The 23,059-nt window shown below is 44.2% G+C and overlaps 1 protein-coding gene across 2 annotated transcripts; it reads left to right on the top strand.

Moving 5' to 3' along the window:
- The first annotated feature begins 715 nt into the window (after window positions 1-715).
- PIK3R2 (phosphoinositide-3-kinase regulatory subunit 2) lies at window positions 716-21,315 on the top strand. Of its 2 annotated transcripts, none has more exons than XM_079960559.1 (16): window positions 716-804; window positions 3,751-4,405; window positions 5,863-5,955; window positions 6,967-7,023; window positions 7,112-7,246; window positions 8,441-8,645; window positions 10,591-10,676; window positions 11,283-11,391; window positions 11,678-11,776; window positions 12,728-12,908; window positions 13,664-13,789; window positions 15,314-15,456; window positions 16,171-16,347; window positions 16,604-16,675; window positions 17,350-17,520; window positions 18,935-21,315. In XM_079960559.1, exons 2-16 carry the CDS (start codon window positions 4,087-4,089, stop codon window positions 19,248-19,250), a joined length of 2,289 nt encoding a protein of 762 aa, XP_079816685.1. In that variant the 5' UTR covers window positions 716-804; window positions 3,751-4,086; the 3' UTR covers window positions 19,251-21,315. The 2 variants fall into 2 exon arrangements, with proteins under 2 accessions (XP_079816685.1, XP_079816686.1); XM_079960560.1 differs by lacking the exon at window positions 716-804 and adding an exon at window positions 2,948-3,086.
- Window positions 21,316-23,059: the final 1,744 nt, after the last annotated feature.

Here is a 23,059-nt window from a genome sequence, read left to right on the forward strand (position 1 = left end):
GTCCCATATGAATATTGACTTTTGCTGATTGATTTAAGTGCTGCTTATTAAATTTGCATTGCCATTTGCATTTGCTTCCTCAATTTGCATATTTTTATTGCTTTTTTCAGATTGATTTGGCCCACATTGCAAAGGCTGCCACTCTCTCCGAGAACTGAGTTCCCTCAGTGTGTTTCTCCTGCTTTGATCTTGGAGGAAAAGGAGGAGATAAAAGAAAGAACGAAGGAAGTGAATCAATAAACGAATGTTTCCTGCATTGCAGTAATAATAATTACAGTATAAAGGGTATAAATAAAATGAATCCTAATCAATAATAATTATTATCAGTCCCTCCAAAAAAAACACTTTTGACTCGAGAAAATCACCATTTTATAGATCAAATTGGAGGAAATAAACACACCAAATGGGCAAAAGGCACAGAAAAAAGGCAATGAATTCGTTTTTAAAAAATAATAATAGTAGAAAGAGATAATCAATGTTTTATATTTGCTGTTAGCCACCCTGAGCCCGGTTTTTAAAGGGCGTATAAATAAAAAATATTATAAATATTTTAAAAATATATAAAAATATTATAAATAAAAAAATTATATTCTTATTCTTATTCTTATTCTTATTCTTATTCTTATTCTACTCCAGGCCGAAAATAACCCTGCCGTGTCGCCTCGCCCACAAAACCTTCCACCCTCTTTGGCCTCCGAGCCCCTTCGGCTCCGCTCGGCGCTGCTCGGGCCTTTCCGCCTCTCCCGGGGCTTTCCGCTGGCTGCAGCGGCGCTGGACAGGAACGGATCGCTCCGCGGGCGAGAGGTGGGTGCAGGCCGGGCCCCCCATGGGTGCTTTATTTTTGGGGGGGTGGGGGGACATATTGCATTGCATTGCACCCCTCCCCACAGCTCACCCCAATTGCACACCCTCTCCCAACCCAGAATAGCCTTGCAATTTTATTTTCAATTTTATTTATTTTTTTGGGGGGGGGGATTTGCAACATGCAAAATAATTAGGGGTGGGGGAGACTTTAAAAAAAATAATATTTTAATTGCAAGCGCTGCAAACCGCCCCTTGCATTTTGCACAACTATTGCTTCTTTTGCGGGGGGGGTAGTTTAAAAATGAAACATTTAAAGGGGTTTTTTGGGGGGCGGGACATAAGCATTTATTTGGGGGGGGTTAATAAAAGGCTGCTGCATATATAGAATTTGGAGGAAGCGCAGAACTCTATTTGCATTGGGGGAGGGTTGTGTGTGTTAAAAACGAAGGCCCATTTTTTTGGGGGGGGGGCTGTTTGCAGCCAGAAATGTTGCCGCATATATATATATATATATATATATATATAATTTCTTGCAAATCTCATCCCATGTGGATATTTCTCTTTTTTTTGGAGGGGGTTTCCTCTTTAGCGTATTTCTCTCCCCCCCCCCAAAAAAAAAAAAAACATCTTGAGCTTTTCTTACTGCTAATTATCAGCAATCAGAATCGGGGCGCTTGCAAGTTTGGCAACAAATGTTTTCCAAAGGAATCTGTCACTTGCAGCCCGTTCTGTATCCATGCACCCCTTTCCATTCTTTTTTTGGGGTGGGCCTTGTGATCCACTGGATTCCCCCCCCATGAACTTCCTCCAAACCCCACTTCATCGCAATTTCCCTTTGCATTCTCAAGTTTTTCCTCCCCAGGGGAAAACGGAGGAGGAGGAAATTTCTCTTTGTTTTAATTTCTTTTTTAAAAATAATAATCGTGCTTTATTTTTTAAGTTGCCAGAATTACATACATGAGGATATAGACACAGTTTGTGTATATATGTATATGTGTGTGTGTGTATTTTTATATTTTTATATTTATAAATAAAATAAAAGCTTTCCTTTGTGAGCCCCCAAGCAGGAGACGATAGACTCTTTTTGTTTCCTTCCTTGGGGTGCTGTTGACCATGGGCCCGATCCAACCGCTGCTGGTAAATTGTAGATTTATTAGATTTATTATGTTGTAGATTTATTAGATTTATTATGGCTTCCCTGTGGAGCCTCCATGGACAGAGCCAGTCTACCTTAGAAGACTATTCTGCTTGGGGGACAAGCCAGGAACCTGCACACAGGCCATGATCCATCTGCTTCCCTTCCCCTCTCACATCTGGAGGCTAAATTATTATTATTATTATTATTATTATTATTATTATTATTATTATTATTAAGTTGCCCCAGCCACTCTGGGCGGCTTCCAACCCGCACAAAATTAACAACGAAGCACCAAACGTTAAAAATAACAATCGGCTCCTATGTATATGTAAAAAGCCGCGCCGACTTTAAAATAAACAACTTGCACCAAAGAAAGCAGTATGCGACCGCGCATTAGAATCCAACAGCTAAAATTAAACACCAGCAAGTAATTAATTAGACAGTTGGCGCTTGTCGCAATCAACAACCGCCCGTCTATAATCGATAAAAACAGCAGCGTTGCATAAAATACAATCGTGCAAAACGACGTGAAAGGGTTAAATTAAGAAACGAAGGCGCACTAATTATTATTATTATTATTTCTTTATTTATACCCCTTCCATCCGGCTAGGTTTCCGCAGCCATTCTCGGCAAAATATTTAAAAATACAATAATTACGTCAGATATTAAAAGCTTCCCTAAACGTATAAAGTTGTTTAAAACGAAATGAAACCAAAAATTAATTCGAAATTCACGCATTGTTAGTGCGCTTTCAAGGCGCTAGTCCTCAGCGACGGGCGTTGCCGCGGGGTCAGACTGGATGACCCCTGGAACCCACTCCTAGCCTTACATTTCCTTTCTTCCCTCCCTCGTTCCTTCGCTCCTCCTCCTCCTCGTATTCTCGCACCCGGAAGGAATTTTTCCCCATCTTTTTCTCCCGACTCCGGAGAAAAAAAATCCATTTTCTCTCTGACTCTCTGTCATCCCACCCCCCCGCTCTGGACCCCCCCCCCCCCCGTTCCCGGACCCCCAAACCTGACTCTTGCCTCCATCGACCTTACTCCTTACTCAGGGGAAAGAGCCAGGATCCTGCCCGACCCCCCAAACGAAGACTGGAAAGGATATGGGGCAGAAGAGAGCCGTAAATCTCAATTTTATTATTTAAGTAAGCAGAATTTTTTTTTGGGGGGGGTGTTGGAAAAGCAGGGTGGGGGGCAGCTTGGGAGAGGAGGAATCACGCCCACCCGTGGGTGCCGCTGCTCCTGGATCGGGGCCAGGCTTTGGGGAGGGAGGAGGAGCCAGAGAGCCATTTTTGGTGGTTCTATATCCTGGTTCTGTTCTGAGACTCCCCAGGTATAGGGCATTATATAAATTCAAATAATAATAATTAATAATAATAATAATAATGGAACCTCCAGCTGCAGGGACAGTCTACCTGGATTTCTACCTTTTGGCCGGACTTTTCTCTGTAAATTCGATTTCCCTATTCCACAATTGTTCCCATGCTTCCGTGTCTGTATTATGACCCTTATTGATGGCCCAATGGATTTTACTTGCTTATTATTATTATTATTATTATTATTATTATTATTATTATTATCTCCCGGCCTTGGCATTGACTGCTGCTGCTTTGCGGGGCAAACCCAGCCAGATGGGCGAGGAAAAAAGAATATATTATTATTATTATTATTATTATTATTATCAATTGAATAATTCTTTCCTTTCCCCCCAGGTGGGTGAGGAATAAAGAATATATTATTATTATTATTATTATTATTATTATTATTAATTGAATAATTCTCTCTCCTCCCCCCCCCCCGCTTTCTCAGGGTCCCCATCCTGCGCATTGGAAACGCCTGTTCCCCGGAAAAATCCCGCTCGGCCTCCGCTCCCCCCGCCTCCCCGGATTATGCTGGTCGCTCCCTCCCTCTGCTTCATCGTGTGGCTGAGTCGTGGGTTCAAGTTGCGGGAGCGTGGCTGCACTTAAGGGGGTGGCCGGGCGCTGTGCGGACCCCACGGACGCCGCCCAGCGCCTCCTCGCTCTGCCAACCCCCTGCCCCCCCCAGACCCGACCCATGCGGAGCCCCCTGGGAGCGTAGCGGCGAGGGCGTCTTTTCCTCATCCCTCCGCGGAGCGCTTTCCTCCGCTCGCTCCTCCCTGGAAGCATGGGCAGCGCCGACGGCTTCCAGTACCGGGCCTTGTACCCGTACCGGAAGGAGCGGGAGGCCGACATTGACCTGCTGCCCGGAGACACCCTGGTGGTCAGCAAGGGGGCGCTGCAGGCCCTGGGGTTCAAGGAGGGCGACGAGCAGACCCCCCACCAAATCGGCTGGATCCTGGGGGTCAACGAGCGGACCAAGCAGAAGGGCGACTTCCCCGGGACCTACGTGGAGTACGTGGGGCCGGTCAAGATCCCCCTGCCGCCCCACCGGCCCCGGGGGATCAGGCCCCTGCCGGCCGCCCCAGCGTCAAAAGAGGAAGCAGGTGAGGTGCGGGGATGACGAGCGCGGCGAGTGGCCGGGAGGGCGGAAGGGCAGGGGAAGGGGCGGGACGCCCGCTTGGGGGGCAGAAGGTCTCCCAGGCTCCGTCCCCGCAGGCAGCCTCTCAGTTCAGGGCTGGTGCACGTCCAAGGGGGTGAGGTGCGGGGATGACGAGCGCGGCGAGCAGGGCGGATAAAAATCTATTCTTATGTTTTCAATTTTTTTGTTAAAAAAGTCAGATTAAAAAAAATTAAATTGGATTTTTAAAAAAAATTAAATTAGATTTTAAAAAAAATTAAATTAGATTTAAAAAAATAAATTAGATTTTTAAAAATTTAAATCAGATTTTAAAAAATGTAAATCGAATTTTTAAAAATTAAATCGGATTTTTCAACATTTAAATCGGATTTTTAAAATAAAATTCTTTCAGAGGAAAAGCCTTTCTAACTATTTTCTGTTTGAGTTACGTTGTAGCCCAAAGGCTACAATCAGGAAGTAAGGTTTTGTTTAAAGTTTTTCATGTTGCTAAAACTGAGTCTAAGTTACTGTTTTTTTAATTGTTTAACCACATCGGTTAAGGAAAAGGGATACGTATGCTGTAACGTTATTGCTTTCGTTAAATAAATTGTTATTAAGGAAATGATTGGTTTTTTTCCTATAGCAGAAAAGTTGTCCAAATATAAAGTTAACTTATTCAACCTCACGATAATGTCATCATTACCTATGTATTTCTAAGAGTAGAACCAAATCAGTAATTTCAGGACTGAAAACTATTCTGAAAATCCATTATTCCAAAAAGGAAAGCTTCATTTGGTTGTCAATATTAAGATGATTCCAGCAAGGCTGAGCCTTTCTGTAAAAAAATTGATTTAAATCAAGTCTCAGAGACTAGCAATTTAAATGGTGATTTGAATTGAGTTGATCTAAATAAAACCCATCCTGGTGATTTAAATGGATTTGATTTAAATGAAACCCACCCTGGTGATTTAAATTGTGATTTAAAAGGATTTGATCTAAATGAAACCCACCCTGGTGATTTAAATTGATTTGATCTAAATAAAACCCACCCTGGTGATTTAAATGGATTTGATTTAAATTTATTTGGTTTAAATAGAACCCACCCTGGTGATTTAAATTGATTTGATCTAAATAAAACCCACCCTGGTGATTTAAATGGATTTGATTTAAATTTATTTGGTTTAAATAGAACCCACCCTGGTGATTTAAATTGTGATTTAAATGGATTTGATTTAAACAGAACCCACCCTGGTGATTTAAATTGGTTTGATTTAAATAGAACCCACCCTCCCACTGTCCCCAAAAGGGGGCTTTTTCGTTGAGATTTCCCACATTGCCGGGGGGTTGGACTAGATGACCGCTGGGGGACCCCTCCATTTCGGGGGTCTCTCTCTCTCGCCCCCCAAATTGACTGTCTGCTCCCCCCGATTTCTCCTTCCCCAGGGTTGGCGCTCCCCGAACTCTCTGAGCAGTTTGCTCCCCCCGAGGTGGCGCCCCCCCTGCTGTGCAGGCTGGTGGACGCCATTGAGAAGAAAGGTGAGCAAAATGGGGGGGCTGGAGGGCGGGTATTTTTGGGGGGTGTCAGCCAGTATCCGGGGGGGGGGGCGTCCTTGGCCGAAGCTCCTTGTTCTCCGCCTCTGCGTGTGTGTGTGTTTGCATTTTTTGGCAGGGCGCTAGTCCTCATGAAAAAGCTTCTAGTGAATTTGGGGAGGGTCTCTCATTCCATTTCCTTACGTTTTTAGCCCTTTGAATAATAGGGGGCGTTTCAAAGGTGCAACTCAACTCCTGGTCTGGGAAAAAGGCAGGACACCCATAAATAATAATAATAATAATAATAATAATAATAATAATAATAATAATAATTATGACAGCTAGATGGCAGGGCTATAAAGAAATTATTATTATTATTATTATTGCACCCAGATGGGAGAGTTATTAAGAAATTATTATTATTATTATTATTATTATTATTGCACCCAGATGGGTGGGTTATTAAGAAATTATTGTTATTATTATTATTATTATTATTATTATTATTATTACAGCTGGATGGGAGGGTTATAAAGAAATTATTATTATTATTATTATTATTACAGCTGGATGGGAGGGTTATAAAGAAATTATTATTATTATTATTATTATTACAGCTGGATGGGAGGGTTATAAAGAAATTATTATTATTATTATTATTATTATTACAGCTGGATGGGAGGGTTATAAAGAAATTATTATTATTATTATTATTATTATTATTATTACAGCTGGATGGGAGGGTTATAAAGAAATTATTATTATTATTATTATTATTATTATTATTATTATTGCACCCAGATGGGAGGGTAATAAATAAATTATTATTATTATTATTATTATTATTATTAGTTGAGCAAGGGGTTGGCGGGAATCCAGGGGGAGCATTTTAAAGGAAAGCTTTTTAACTGACTTATTTTTCCCGTGGAGAGTAGTAGGGGTTTTGCTGTGGGTGGCGCTGGGGGTCCCGCGCCCCTCGAGACCCCCAAGTCGACCGGCTGTGTGTTTTCCCCTTAGGGCTGGACAGCGCATCTCTCTATCGGACGTCCTGCTCAGAGCTGAGGCTGGGAGCTGGTGAGTGATAGGCTGATAGGGTTCAATATTTCAGTATTATTGTTATTATTATTATTATTATTATTATTTATTAATTTTCTCCCCCCAGACTGGGCTGCGTCTGGCGACTTGGACGCCTTCGATGCCCCGTCTCTGGGAGAGGCTCTCAAGGGGTACCTGCAAGACCTGCCCACCCCGGTGGTCCCACCCGGACTCGGGTGCGAAATCCTTCGCGTCCTCCAGGGTGAGATGGGCAGAAAATTCTCATTTTCTATTTCACAAACATTTTAGGGGTTTTGTGTGTGCATATATATATATATACAGTGGTACACTGGTTCCCAAACTTCATCCGTCTTATAGACGGAAAACTGCGGTAATCCGTTCCGGAAATTCCGTTCCAAAACCAAAGCGTTCCAAAACCAAGGCGCGCTGCTTTCCCATAGAAAGTCATGCAAGATGGATTAATCCGTTCCAGGCTTTTAAAAGCAACCCCCTAAAACGGCAATTTAATGTGAATTTTACTATCTAATGAGACCATCGATCCATAGAATGAAAGCGATAATCAGTGTACTGTATCATGAAATAAATAAGGCAGTATTGTAGATGAAAAAAATTACAATTTTTTTCTTTACCTGCGCTGATGACAGTCGTTGTTTGTATGGGGGGCTTTTATCCGTTTCCGCAGCCACACAATCAATCAATCAATCAATCAATCAGTAGCTGAACTGGGTTAACCAAAGTTAACCAAAAAAGCCTCAAAAATGCAAAATAAAGAGCAACATTTCCAAACTTCATCCGTTCCGGAAGTCCGTTTGACTTCCAAAATGTTCAGAAACCAAGGCGCAATTTTGGACATTATTTTTTAGGGGAAAAACCTCGCACACGGGAAGAATGGAATAAATTTAATGATTATTTAGTTAAATTTGTTAAGTTAAGCTAACTGGACATAGCTTGCAGATACTAATGGGCTTAGGATTTTATTGATGTTAAGTGATGAATTAATAGGTTTCATTCCATAAGGTGAAGATTTAAGGATGTTCATGTCGAAGTTAAATTTCATAAAAATTGGGATTTGGAAAACCGTTCAAAGGGCATGCAATGAAATTCAACCGAGGGGAAGCGAGGAAGTCGCTTAACAAAGTTAATAACTGTAATTTTTAACAAGGCTATGATTTATGTTTGTTTTGTTTGTTTGTCTTGTGTGTTTGTTTGTTTGTTTGTTTATAATATTGTAAAAACCAGTAAAAAAATGTGGGGGGGGGGAAACATCGCACACGGAAAAATACGGCAAGTTTGATCACCAAGCGCGTGCAGAGTGCCTCGGTTCTCCTGGAGATACGCATTTGCACCCAGGACTTTGGGGGGGTACCTTGAGCTCCCCGAACCTTTTTCTTATTTTATTTTTTGGGAAATTAACCCCCTCCTTTCCTTTTTGCAGATGCGCCCCCTCCGGACTCTGGCCGGCAGCATCTCCTGTCTCTCCTGGCGCCGCCGGCCATGCCCCTGGCACACCTGCTGACGCTGCAATTCCTCCTGCGCCACTGGGCCAAGGTGGCCGAGCAGGCCGAGAGCAACGGGCTGGGGCCCCGGGCCCTGGGGGAGCTCTTCGGGGGCCTGGTCCTGCGGGGGGCGCCGGCCGCCAGGTGGGTCAGAACCCGGGACCCCTCTCTGGACATCCGCTCTGTTCTGTTTTAACCTGCCCTGAGACGGGCACTTGTTATTATCATTATTATTATTATCTTATTTTTCTATCTCTATCATCTATCTATCATATATCTATCTATCATCTATCTATCTATCTATCATCTATCTATCTATCTATCATCTATCTATCTAGCTATCATCGATCTCTTTCTATCTCTATCTATCTATCTCATCCATCTATCTAGATCTATCTCATTTTTCTATCTCTATCATCTCTATCTATCTATCTATCTATCTATCTATCTATCTATCTACCTATCTCTCATCTATCTAGATCTATCTCATTTTTCTATCTATCATCTATCTATCTATCATCTATCTCTTTCTATCTGTATCTCTCTTTCTATCTATATCTATCTATCTCATCTATCTAGATCTATTTCATTTTTCTATCTATCTATCATCTATCTATCTATCTATCTATCTATATCTCTTTCTATCTGTATCTATCTATCTCATCTATCTAGATCTATTTCATTTTTCTATCTATCTATCTATCTATCTATCTATCTATCATCTATCTATCTATCTATCATCTATCTATCTATCATCGATCTCTTTCTATCTCTATCTATCTATCTCATCCATCTATCTAGATCTCATTTTTCTATCTCTATCATCTGTATCTATCTATCTATCTATCTATCTATCTATCTATCTACCTATCTCTCATCTATCTAGATCTATCTCATTTTTCTATCTATCATCTATCTATCTATCATCTATCTCTTTCTATCTGTATCTCTCTTTCTATCTATATCTATCTATCTCATCTATCTAGATCTATTTCATTTTTCTATCTATCTATCATCTATCTATCTATCTATCTATCTATCTATATCTCTTTCTATCTGTATCTATCTATCTCATCTATCTAGATCTATTTCATTTTTCTATCTATCTGTCTATCTATCTATCATCTATCTATCTATCTATTTATCTATCTATCATCTATCTCTTTCTGTCACAAAAACCTGACCTGATGGAGAGAAATGGATGCCATTTCCTGATTCAGCAGTGCAAAAATACCCTAAATCAGTTGTAGAAATCTAGACAACATTCAACAAGTAAAAAATTGTTACCCAGTGTTGTTATTATTAATAGCAGCAGTAGTAGTAAGGGGGGGGGGGTTGACTTAAATCGAATTGATTTTAATTTAAATCCAATTAAATCCAGTTGATTTAAATCACATTTCAAATCAAGAGTCAGTAAGACTTGATTAATAATAAGAATAATAAATAATAGCTAGTAGTACTAGTAATGGTGGATTTGACTTAAATCAAATTGATTTAAATTTAAATCAGATTAATTTAAATCAGATTAAATCAAATTGATTTAAATCACTAGTCAGTGAGACTTGATTTATAACAACAACAACTAGTAGTAGTTGTAACAGGGTGGATTTGATTTAAATCAAATTGATCACGATTTAAATCACTACTCAGCAAGACTTGATTTAAAATAATAATAATAATGTAATAATAATAATTAGTAGTAGTAGCAGGGTGGATATGATTTAAGTCGAATTGATCTAAATTACGATCTAAATCATTAGTAAGACTTGATTTAAATCTTCTTTTTATTTATGGAAAGGTTCCGCCTTGTTGGCACCCTCCTTAATATTTACAACCAGAGGAAGGTTTCATTTTTGGAATCATAAATTCCAGTTATATCAAAAATTACTGAATTTTTAGCAAATAATGATGATCAAGTCCTCCAGGGGTTTTGCAAATGGAACCAGAGTCGAGGCACAGCTGATGCCCGTAGTCCCGTTAAATAATAATAATAATAATAATAATAATAATAATAATCTGATTTTTCAGTTTATCACGGCATGTGTGGGGATTATTAAGGGGGTAACCCTGGGGTCTTTTCTGCCCCCAGCGCCGAGGGGACCCCGGATTTCTCTGCCCTTTTCTTGGAGCTGCTCCTGGAGGCGAAAGAGCCCGAGGCCGATTTGCCCCCGCCAGGTAGGAATTGGGACCTGGTTCTGGGTGCGAGTGGCGGCAGGGGGGGGGGAATGGGTTCGGATCTTGGGGTCTGGGCATAGAAAGGGGGCGCTGCAACCCGCCTTTCCATAGAGTCGGATGGGGAACCCCCAGCGGTCATCTAGCCCAACCCGCTTCAAGTTTATTCCATGGAAATATTGACGTCTTTATTTTCCCTTTCCATTTATTTCCTTTTGTTTATTTTATATTATATTTATATTTTATATTTATTATGTTTATATTATTTATTTTATTTATTTTGTATTTGATTATTTTAAATTTTTATTACTTTATTTATTTTATATTTTCATTATTTACTTTATATTATTTTTTTTTTTATTTTATATTTTATATTTTATTTTATTTCTTTTATATTTGATTCTTTTATGTTTTTATTACTTTATTTATGTTATATTTTTATTATTTTTTATATTATTTTTATTATTATTATTTTATTTTTTTCTTATTTTATTTCATATTTCATATTGCTGTAATTAATGAATTAGGTGGGGGCGGGAGAGGAAACGGTCCTCAGGCTTTTCTTAACCACCACCCCCTGCCCCCCCAATTCCCACTTTTTCTTTCTAGCCCTGCCCCCCAAGCCCTCCAAACCGAAGCCGGCAGCCTCAGCCCCCCTGGCCAACGGGAACGGCACGACCCTCCAGGACGCAGAGTGGTATTGGGGCGACATTTCCAGGTAAAACAGGGGGCTGGGGGGCTGTATTATTGCATTTCAATATTTTAAATATTTTAAATATTTTAAATATTTTAAATATTTTAAATATTTTAAATATTTTAAATATTTTAAATATTTTAAATATTTTAAATATTGAATATTGCATTTTAATCTTTTGTCGGAAGCCGCCCAGAGTGGCTGGGGAAACCCAGCCAAGATGGGCGGGGTAGAAATAATAAATTACGACGACAAATGCAAATAAATAATCAGCATATAAATGCAAAGAAATAATCCCCGTCTCCCCCAGGGAGGAAGTGAACGAGAAGCTCAGGGACACCCCAGACGGGACCTTCCTGGTCCGGGACGCATCCAGCAAAATCCAGGGCGAATACACACTGACGCTCAGGTGAGTCCAGACCCCCAGTTTTTTTGGGGGGGTAGAGGCAAAAACTGCCCTCCAGGTTTTGCAAAGAGGAAAAAAAAAGAAAGAAAAGGCATTGTTAACCTGTGGAACTCCCTGCCACTTGACAGTCGCTAATTTGGCTTCCAAAGAGGATCTGGCAAATTGATGGAGGGGAACGAGGCAAGCAGACAAATAAAATTTTATGTTTTCCGTATCTTCTTTTTGAGACTTTGCCAAAAAATAAGAAAGCTCGATGACTTTGGCCCAAAAACTCCCCAAACAATTACAGATGTTTAAAGCTCCAGGCAAGATAAAATGCTGTAGAATCGTTTATGGACACTCATATCATTTTTATATCGTTTATGGACACTCATCTGCCAGGAAGGAAACGGACCTGTAGGAAGCGCCACTTGAAAAAAGAGAGAATGGGCGTATTTTTGTAAACCAAGAATTCTTTAATAGAAATATATTTAGGAAGGGAAAAGAAAGAATCAAGGAAGGGGAGGGAGGGATGAGAGAAAAAGAGAGAGAAAGAAAGAGAGAAAGAGAAAGGAAGGAAGGAAGGTGAGAGAGAGAGAGAGAGAGAGAGAGAAGGAAGGAGAAAGAAAGAAAGAAAGAAAGAAAGAAAGAAAGAAAGAGAAGGAAGGAAGGAAGAGAAGGAAGGAAGGAAGGAAGGAAGGAAGGAAGGAGAAAGAAGGAAAGAAAGAGAAGGAAGGAAGGAAGGTGAGAGAGAGAGAGAGAGAGAGAGAGAGAGAGAAAGGAGAAAGAAGGAAAGAAAGAGAAGGAAGGAAGGAAGGAAGGAAGGAAGGAAGGAAGGAAGGAAAAAAGGAAGGGTTTCCATCGACAGATTAAATTCCCTCCTCTATTCCGTGAGTCCCGGGTGCGAGTCCTGCTCTGTCGTGTTTCCCTGGCCCCCGATCTGAGCCCCGTCTCTTCCTCTTCCTCTTCCTGCAGGAAAGGAGGGAACAACAAGCTGATCAAGATCTTCCACCGCGAAGGGAAGTACGGCTTCTCGGAGCCCCTGACCTTCGGCTCGGTGGTGGAGCTGATCACCCACTACCGGCACGAGTCCCTGGCCCAGTACAACGCCAAGCTGGACACCCGCCTCCTCTACCCCATCTCCAAGTACCAGCAGGTGGGGCGCGCCGGGGGGGGGGTGTTATTATTATTATTATTATTATTAAACAATGGGGAGCTCCCCCAAAGGCAGGGTGGGTCCTCTGGTCCAGTTTCCAGCAAAAAAGCAAGAAATGCAGGTAGGCTGCACCTGCAGCTGGAGGTTCCGTTATTATTATTATTATTATTATTATTATTATAAAAACGCACCAAGAAATCCAGGTAGACTGTGCCTTCAGCTGGAAGTTCTATTATTATTATTATTATTATTATTATTATTATTAAAACCAAGAGATCCAGATAGACTGCGCCTGCAGCTGGAGGTTCCATTATTATTATTATTATTATTATTATTATTATTATTATTATTAAAAAATCCAGGTAGACTGTGCCTGCAGCTGGAGGCTTCATTATTATTAATAAGAATAAGAAGAATATACTGCCCCTATGCCCAGAGGTCTTGGGGCCCAGCACCCTCTTTCCACAGGGGCCGGAAAGCTGCCCCACTGCAAAAGGCCGCCAGCGGGATCCGAGTTCGAGGCCATCGCGATTGATTGATTGATTAGAGGGCATCACAATTGATTGATTGATTATATTTGTATACTTCTGTGGTTCTCAGCCGTTGGCACAAAGGCGGCCCACCCGCCTCCTTCCTCGGAGGTCCCCCGGGCAGAGTTTGGAGGGCTGCCGGCCTGGGTTTCTCGAACCGGGGTTCCTGCGGGTTGGGATGGATGACCTCTGGGGGTCCCACCACGTCCCGTTTCTCCCTGGCAGGACCAAGTGGTGAAGGAAGACAGCGTGGAGGCCGTCGGGGAGCAGCTGAAAGTCTACCACCAGCAGTACCAGGACAAGAGCCGGGAGTATGACCTGCTCTACGAGGAATACACCCGCACCTCCCAGGTGAGCCGGACTCGGGCAGGCAGCAGCACTTGCGGGGCCGAGCCGGGGTCGAGTTTCGCACCCGGGACCTGCTGCTGCAAAGCTGGCTTGCTCTGAACCTTCAGTTTCTAGTCCTCAGTGTTATGAACTCTGCTCAGTAGGAGTCCAGCGCCCTTAGTATTGCCCACACGAGCTGGCAGCTTCCTCTGGCTGGCAGCCTCACTTGCGGTTGCTCTGAACCTTAAGTTTCTAGCCCTCAGTGTTGTGAACTCTGCTCAATAGGAGCCCTGTGCCCTTGATATTGCCCACACGGGCTGGCAGGCAGCCTCACTTGTGGTTGCTCTTAAACTGAAGTTTCTAGTCCTCAACATGACTGCTGCTCAATAGGAGCCTGCAAGAAGCTGCCTTGTGCCCTTGGTATTGCCCACACGGGCTGGCAGCTGCCTCTGGCAGGCAGCCTCACTTGCGGGGCTGAGCCGGACCCGAGTTTCGCACCCGGGACCCGCTGCTGCAAAGCTGGCTTCCTCTGAACCTTAAGCTTCTAGTCCTCAATGTGAACTCTGCTCAATAGGAGCTTGCAAGAAGCTGCCTTGCGCCCTTGGTAATGCCTACACGGGCTGGCAGGCAGCCTCCTTTGCTCTGAACCTTCAGTTTCTAGTCCTCAGTGTTATGAACTCTGCTCAATAGGAGCCCTGTGCCCTTGGTATTGCCCACACGGGCTGGCAGCCTCACTTGTGGTTGCTCTTAACCTTAAGTTTCTAAGTGTTATGAACTCTGCTCAGTAGGAGCCCTGTGCCCTTGGTATTGCCCACACGGGCTGGCAGCCTCACTTGTGGTTGCTCTTAACCTTAAGTTTCTAAGTGTTATGAACTCTGCTCAGTAGGAGCCCTGTGTCCTTGGTATTGCCCACACGGGCTGGCAGCCTCACTTGTGGTTGCTCTTAACCTTAAGTTTCTAAGTGTTATGAACTCTGCTCAGTAGGAGCCCTGTGTCCTTGGTATTGCCCACACGGGCTGGCAGCCTCACTTGTGGTTGCTCTTAACCTTAAGTTTCTAAGTGTTATGAACTCTGCTCAGTAGGAGCCCTGTGCCCTTGGTATTGCCCACACGGGCTGGCAGCCTCACTTGTGGTTGCTCTTAACCTTAAGTTTCTAAGTGTTATGAACTCTGCTCAGTAGGAGCCCTGTGTCCTTGGTATTGCCCACACGGGCTGGCAGCCTCACTTGTGGTTGCTCTTAACCTTAAGTTTCTAAGTGTTATGAACTCTGCTCAGTAGGAGCCCTGTGTCCTTGGTATTGCCCACACGGGCTGGCAGCCTCACTTGTGGTTGCTCTTAACCTTAAGTTTCTAAGTGTTATGAACTCTGCTCAGTAGGAGCCCTGTGTCCTTGGTATTGCCCACACGGGCTGGCAGCCTCACTTGTGGTTGCTCTTAACCTTAAGTTTCTAAGTGTTATGAACTCTGCTCAGTAGGAGCCCTGTGTCCTTGGTATTGCCCACACGGGCTGGCAGCCTCACTTGTGGTTGCTCTTGTGGCCGCCCCGCAGGAGCTGCAGATGAAGCGGACGGCCATTGAGGCCTTCAATGAGACCATCAAGATCTTCGAGGAGCAGTGCCAGACGCAGGAGAAGTGCAGCCGCGATTATATCGAGCGCTTCCGGAGGGAGGGGAACGACAAGGAGATCCAGCGGTTAATTATTATTATTATTATTATTATTATTATTATTATTATTATTATATAATTATCTTGCAAGCTCTGGTTATTATTACTATTATTATTATTAATAATAATAATTATTAATAATAATATTGCAAGCACTGGTTGTTGTTGTTGTTGTTATTATTATTATTATTATTATTATTATTATTATTATTCTGCAAGCCACCCCAGGAGCTTCGGATGAGTTTGATAAATGGTGCTGGTGGTTGTTATTACCATTACTTTGACTGTTTTCATATATAATGATTATCCTGCAAGCAACGGTTGTTATTATTATTACTATAATTGCTATTATTATTTAACGGGACCACGGGCATCAGCTATGGCTCAATTCTGGTTCCATTTGCAAAATCCCTTTATTACTATTATTGCTATATAATTATCCTGCAAGCTCTGGTTGTTATTACTATTATTAATAATAATAATCCTGCAAGCACTGGTTGTTTATTATTATTATTATTATTATTCCATAAATTCTATTGATTTTCAATATTTATCACGTTATTATTTTTACATTATTTCATGTAATGCTTATTATTATTATTATTATTATTATTATTATTATTATTATTATTTCATATAATGCTTATCCTGCAAGCCACCCTGAGATCTTCGGATGAGTGTGATAAATTTAAATTTATATAATGTTTTAAAACGACTTTTATCATTTATACCCCGGCTCAGAATCCTGATGAATTCGGAGAAGCTGAAATCTCGCGTTGCCGAAATCCACGACAGCAAAATGCAGTTGGAGGAGGACCTGAAGCAACAGGCGTCCGAAAACCGGGAAATAGACAAGCGCATGAATAGCCTTAAGCCGGATCTCCTACAGCTGCGGAAACTGCGTGACCAATACTTGGTGTGAGTGCGAGGGCCCTGGCCGCCTAGTGGTTAGAGCACCCGGTTCAGGTAGCCCCGGGTTCGGCGCCAACTCTCCAAAACAGCCTCTCTTTTTTTTGCCCATAACCATGAGGACTAGCGCCTTGTCTCCCGAGGCCCCGACCCAGGTTCGAATTCTCCCGCTCGGGCCGGCCTGAGATTCGAATCCGCCACCGGGTGGAATGAGGTGCGAAGCTCGTCCTATGAGGGGGTTCTGATTTTTTCCCTCTCCCCCCAGGTGGCTGACCCAAAAGGGGACGCGGCAGAAGCAGATCAACGAGTGGCTGGGCATCAAGAACGAGACGGAGGAGTGAGTTTGTTTTCTTGCAGCTTCTCTCTTCCTCCCTCCCTCCCTTCCTTTTCTGTCCTTCCTTCCTTCCTTCCTTCCTTCCTTCCTTCCTTCCTTCCTTCCTTCCTTCCTTCTCTCTCTCTCTCTCTCTCTCTCTCTCAGTTCGTTCATTCGTTCCTTTCTTCCTCCCTTCCTTCCTTCCTTCCCTTTCTTTCCTTCCTTCCTTCCTTCCTTCTCTCTCTCTCTCTCTCTCAGTTCGTTCATTCGTTCCTTTCTTCCTCCCTTCCTTCCTTTTCTGTCCTTCCTTCCTTCCTTCTTTCCTTTTCTTTCTTTCCTTTTCCTTCCTTCCTTCCTTCCTTCCTTCCTTCCTTCCTTCTCTCTCTCTCTCTCTCTCTCTCTCAGTTTGTTTGTTCCTTTCTTCCTCCCTTTCTTTCCTTCCTTCCTTCTTTCCTTTTCTTTCTTTCCTTTTCCTTCCTTCCTTCCTTCCTTCCTTCCTTCCTTCCTTCCTTTTCCTTCCATTCCTTCATCCCCCTGGTGGGTCGTTTCCACCTCGACATCATATCCTATCGGTGTCAATCTGGGGACCTTTCTGCGCCTCCGCTGTCCCCTGTCAGAGGCAGCATACTGGGGAACGGGCAGAATTGGGGCGCTGGGCATCTCTTTTCCGCGCTGCAACCTTTCCTCTTTTTCGGCAGCCACTACTCCATGATGGACGAGGAGGAGGAGCTCCCTCACCACGAGGAGCGGACGTGGTACGTGGGCAAGATCAACCGCACGCAGGCCGAGGAGATGCTGGCGGGCAAGAGAGACGGGACCTTCCTCATCCGGGAGAGCAGCCAGCGAGGCTGCTACGCCTGCTCCGTCGTGTGAGTCTCGGGGTGGGACACCGGGGGGTCATCCATCCCAACCCGCTGGCAACACCATGGTTTCTAATTGCTTTTCTGGTTTGGGAAGGGGAAAAGCGGTGCCTGCTTTCAACATGTGCGTGCCAAAGAGAGGTTGTGTGGTTGTGGGATGGTAGAGTCTCGGGGTGGGACACCAGGGGGTCATCCATCCCAACCCGCTGGCAACACCTTGGTTTTTAATTGCTTTTCTGGTTTGGGCAGGGGGAAAGGGCCGCCAGCTTTTATTATTTGCGTGCCAGAGAGAAGTTGTGCAGTTGCAGGATAGTGGAGTTGTGGAGTGGGACACCGGGGGGTCATCCATCCCAACCCGCTGCAACGCGTTGGTTTTTAATTGCTTTTCCGGTTTGGGGAAAAGGGGAAAAGCGGTGCCTGCTTTTATTATGTGCATGCCAGAGAGAAGTTGTGCGGTTGTGGGATGGTAGAGTCATGGAATGGGACCCTTCACGATTTAAATCACTAGTCAGGAAGACTCGATTTAAATCTTCTTCCTTTTTTACGGAAAGGTTCAGCCTTGCTGGCATCGCCTTAATATTTACAACCAGACGAAGGTTTCATTTTTGGAATGATGAATTTTCAGAGTAGTTTTCACAGTTGTACAGTGGTACCTCAGGTTACATATGCTTCAGGTTACATACGCTTCAGGTTACATATGCTTCAGGTTACAGACTCCGCTAACCCAGAAATAGTGCTTCAGGTTAAGAACTTTGCTTCAGGATGAGAACAGAAATCGTGCTCCAGCGGCACAGCAGCAGCGGGAGGCCCCATTAGCTAAAGGGGTGCTTCGGGTTAAGAAATGACCTCTGGAATGAATTAAGTACTTAACCCAAGGTACCACTGTATTGGAAATTACCTGCTATACTGCTTTATGGCTGTGAAACCAGATCATGATATTTTGCTCTGGCCTTTAAAGAGATGCCCGTCTTGTGGAACGATAAAGGTAAAGGGACCCCTGACCGTTAGGTCCAGTCGTGGCCGACTCTGGGGTTGCGGCGCTCATCTCGCTTTACTGGCCGAGGGAGCCGGCGTCCAGCTTCCAGGTCATGTGGCCAGCAGGACCGAGCCGCTTCTGGCGAACCAGAGCAGCGCACGGAAACGCCGTTTACCTTCCCCGCCGGAGTGGTAGCTATTTATCTACTTGCACTTTTGATGTGCTTTTGAACTGCTAGGTGGGCAGGAGCAGGGACCGCGCAGCGGGAGCTCACCCCGTCATTGCGGGGATTTGAACCACCGACCTTCTGATCGGCAAGCCCTAGGCTCTGTGGTTTAACCCGCAGCATCACTCGCATCCCTTGTGGAACGATACTGAACCTTAATATTTAAAGGAACCGTTCAGCGCCTCTCTGACGCTTTTGGCCTTCTTGTTCCCGCTCTGCAGAGTCGACGGCGACACCAAGCACTGCGTCATCTACAAGACGGCCACCGGGTTCGGTTTTGCAGAGCCCTACAACCTCTACGCCTCACTCAAGGAGCTGGTCCTCCACTACAAACACACCTCGCTGGTGCAACACAACGACTCGCTCAACGTCACCTTGGCGTACCCCCATTTTCCCGCTGCCCCCCAGATGAAGACCGCCGCGGCCGGGGTTGGGGGGCTCCACCCTCCCGTCCCGTCCCCCCGAAAAACTGCCCCTTTCCCCCTCTCTATACCCCCTCTCCCTTACGCCCCCAAACCCCAATATATATATATATAATCTCAATTATTTTCCTTTGCAACAGCATTCAGGGGCTGTTTTCCTTTCCAACTTTTCCCTTTCTTCTTTTGGTGCTAGCAATGCTTTCTCCACTGGGGGGGGGGGGGCTGCAGCGACTCTCCTAAAGCTTTTTGAGGTCCCCCCCTCCTAAAAAAACACCCAACGTTCCTTATCTGTGAAGGACGGGCATAGATCTTAATTTTTTTGGCAGAGACAAATCTTGGTACTCGCTGATCCCGTGGGACAGTTCGGCTCTTTTTGTTTCGCAGGGGGACGCTCCTATTTTTAATTTTATTTTTTACGCCGCTCCCCAGCCCTCCGCACTCCCCCCCCCCCCCCAGCCAAACAGCGTTGGGTCTCCTATGCAGAATTATGTTTCGTTTCTTCTTAAATATGCAAAAAAAAGAGAGAGGAAAACAAAACCCTATTGCAGCCATCTTCTATCTCTCAAGTTATTTTACCAGCTGCTGGGCAGGGAAATAGATCCTAACCCCCCCCAAAAAAAAAAAAAAAATTCCCACTCGCTTCCTTGTCTCTGCCTCGGTTTGCCACGGTTGTAAAATGGGCGCAGGTTTAGCGTCCCCTGTGAGGCTTCCTTTTCCTGTGCCAGGAAAAAGTCTGGGGCGTTCTTTGAGTCCTCAGAGCCCCCCCCCTTTCTCCTCTTTACGCGTAAAGCCATTTGTTGCCCCCCACCAAGCTAAGAGGGGCGGATAATGGGGCTAACAGGAACAAGCCAATCTCTCCCCTTCCTAAAATTGGGGTTCCCCTCTGCACCCCAAAGCCTGGAGCGGGTGGTCTTTCAAAATCCTCCCCCCAAAAAAGAGCCATTTGAACACTACAAATCTCCCTTCCCCTTGCGTAACATGTGTTGTGTTTTGTGTGTGCAAGAGACCTTGTTCGGGTCCGCCATTCGAACCCAGGACCCCTTCCTTCTTCTCTTCCCAGCAGGAAACCCCTTGGGGTCTCTCCACCCCCCAAGAAATGCTCTCTTCCTCTCCCCCCCCAAAAAAAATAAAATCCGTATTTTTGTACCCTATGAAATGTGTGTGTGTGTGAGCTAGGGTTATAACTTTTTGACAACCTCGCAGCTCAGCCGGACGAACTTTTGCCTAAAAACAAACCGTCTTGCCATTTCCAAATCTTTGGGGGAAAGGTCACTTCTCAAAATCAATAAATTGATTTTTGCCTAGGGGACCGTATAATGCATTTTGTATGCGCACAGCACAGGTTATAATACAGGAAAAACGGAGCTTGAAAATTTAATTCTTTTCGTTTGGAGCTTGCAAACTGTCTAATACTTGTGCATTGTTTTGTACATTGCACACCCCTTATTGCTTTGAGTAAATCCAAGTGGCGGCTTTTCTTTGCTTTCTGCCGCAAACGCCATTGAGTCCGCACAACCCCTTGAATTGCACTTTTTAAATATATAGACCGGTTTTTGGATTCTTTCAGAAGGTTCTCTGCCGTTTCAGGAAGTTCTGGGCAGCTGGGGAAAGTTCGAAATTGTTCCATGATTTTTTTTTAAAGTGCAGGTACTTATGAGTAGCAACCCGACTCCCAACTTTTCCTTTTGGGGTGACCGTTTTGGGGGAAGAATTAGTCCCCTTTTCAATGTTTCCAGGCAAAAGTTCATCCCTTTAGGCTACAGGAAATCTGTATTTTGGGGAGAAAGTCAAAAAGTTACAACCCAAGTGTGCATCTCGATTGTGCAAAGGAGTCGTTTACGAAAGTGCCCCCAGTTGCAAAAAACCGTTTCCCCTTTCTAGGTTATACACAGATATGCAATATAACATTTTGACGCATCCCAAATCCTCATTTCTTGCCTCCCCCCTCATCAATTTTGGATGTTTAAGTGGGTCTTTTCTGAATTATTACTGCCCCCGCCGAAGTTTCAAGCAAACAAGAAAGTTCACCCGAAAACCGTCGTGTATTTGTGTCCAAGATTTGTTACTGTAAGATACATAGATTAAAATAAAAAAGGGGGGAGGGGAGGGGAGAATTATTTAAAAGCAAAGTTTTGTACGGTACTTTAAAAATAAAATAAAAGGTGTTCATGCAAAACATGGCTTTGTTTGGTGCATCGCGGTTATTTCCGTCCCTCCGACTCGGTCTCCTCGTGCGTGAAGGCGAGGCGGAAGAAACGTAGTTTTGAAATGAATTGCAGGATTAAGAACGGTAAGGGACCCCCAGCGGCCATCTAGTCCAGCCCCCTTTTGCCCAAAACGGTTCTTGAACCCATAACTGTGAGTTTAAGGGTCTCCTGCAGGGCCTGCAAGACAGAGCCGTTCCGCCTGGCCTTTGGTTTGGACTCAGTCTGACCCTTATGGTCTTGATCTATGGGCTACTTTTAAAATGAGGCTGCATTTTAAATGGCATTTTAACCTGTATTTTAAATTGGCTTTTTTTCTTTTCCTATTATGTTTTCACTGTAATTTTACTGGTGTTAGCTGCCCTGCTCAGGCCGGGGAGGTTGGGGTATACATAAAATTTATTATTATTATTATTATTATTATTATTATTATTATTATTATTATTACTGACTAAGCTTAAATAGACTTAAAATTGAATGTGAAGGGGGTGCATTCATTTTAAAACTCTGCAAATCTCCGTGGGTCGCTGGAGAGCTGCGGTGAGTTTATTGTCCCTTTATCGCATTATTTGCCACTTTCTGTCCTGCAAAGAGCTCAAGGCGTCTTGCGTGGCTCTCCCCTTATCTCTGTTTTTAGCCTCACGGCAACCTTGCAAAGTAGGCCGGGAGGGGGCGGCTGGCCCACACTTCCTCACCAAGCAGGAATTCGAACCCGGGTCCCAGTGGAATCCCCACAGCGACCCTGCGTGGAGGGAGTTTGGGCTGAACGAGGGACCCCCAAGCTGCTTGCTGGCCGAGCGCGAGGATTCGAACCCAAGTCCTGGCCCAGCACTCGACTCTGAACTTGAGCGGCGACACCCGCATTGGCGGGGTTGGGCTGGATGAACCCCTGGGTTCCCTCCCTGCTGTGATCTTTCAATCCCTTGCCAGAGGGAGATCTGAACCTGCTGGCAGAATTTTCCTGGCGGAAAAATTGAAGGGATATAAAGGCAAGACATTGGGGGGGGGGTTGCGTTTTCTTAGAACCAGCGTTTTACGGAACAGAATCTCTTGAGAAGGGGGAAGAGAAAGAGTGAGGTTTTTTTCCGGAAAAGAGAAGCGAGACTCGTGGGTCTTAATCTGGGCATGAGGGGGGGGCAGTTCCTGTATTTTGTAGGTGCCTAAGCCTGGCTGAAAGAGGAGAGCGCAAAATATGGTCTGAAGCTCAACGTCAAAACGAAGATCATGGCCACTGGGCCCATCACCTCCTGGCAAATAGAAGGGGAAGAAATGGAGGCAGTGAGAGATTTTACTTTCTTGGGCTCCATGATCACTGCAGATGGTGACAGCAGTCACGAAATTAAGAGACGCCTGTTTCTTGGGAGAAAAGAGACGACAAACCCAGACAGCATCTTAAAAAGCAGAGACATCCCCTTGCCAACAAAGGTCCGTATCGTTCAAGCTCTGGTTTTCCCAGTAGTGATGTATGGAAGTGAGAGCTGGACCATCAAGAAGGCTGATCGCCGAAGAATGGATGCTTTTGAATTCTGGTGCTGGAGGAGACTCTTGAGAGTCCCATGGACTGCAAGAAGATCAAACCTCTCCATTCTGAAGGAAATCAGCCCTGAGTGCTCACTGGAAGGACAGATCCTGAAGCTGAGGCTCCAAGACTTTGGCCACCTCAGGAGAAGAGAAGACTCCCTGGAAAAGACCCTGATGTTGGGAAAGATGGAGGGCGCAA

Source organism: Podarcis cretensis, assembly GCF_951804945.1.
Source record: "Podarcis cretensis genome assembly, chromosome: 18".
NCBI classification, from domain to species: Eukaryota; Metazoa; Chordata; class Lepidosauria; order Squamata; family Lacertidae; genus Podarcis; species Podarcis cretensis.

Bases quoted from the DNA above. Each gene is read 5' to 3' on its own strand.
- PIK3R2 (XM_079960559.1), top strand. From the start codon at position 4,087: ATGGGCAGCGCCGACGGCTTCCAGTACCGGGCCTTGTACCCGTACCGG. The intron at 8,646-10,590 runs GTGGGTCAGAAC...TTCTGCCCCCAG, and splicing joins CGGGGGGCGCCGGCCGCCAG to CGCCGAGGGGACCCCGGATT. The intron at 11,777-12,727 runs GTGAGTCCAGAC...CTCTTCCTGCAG, and splicing joins GAATACACACTGACGCTCAG to GAAAGGAGGGAACAACAAGC.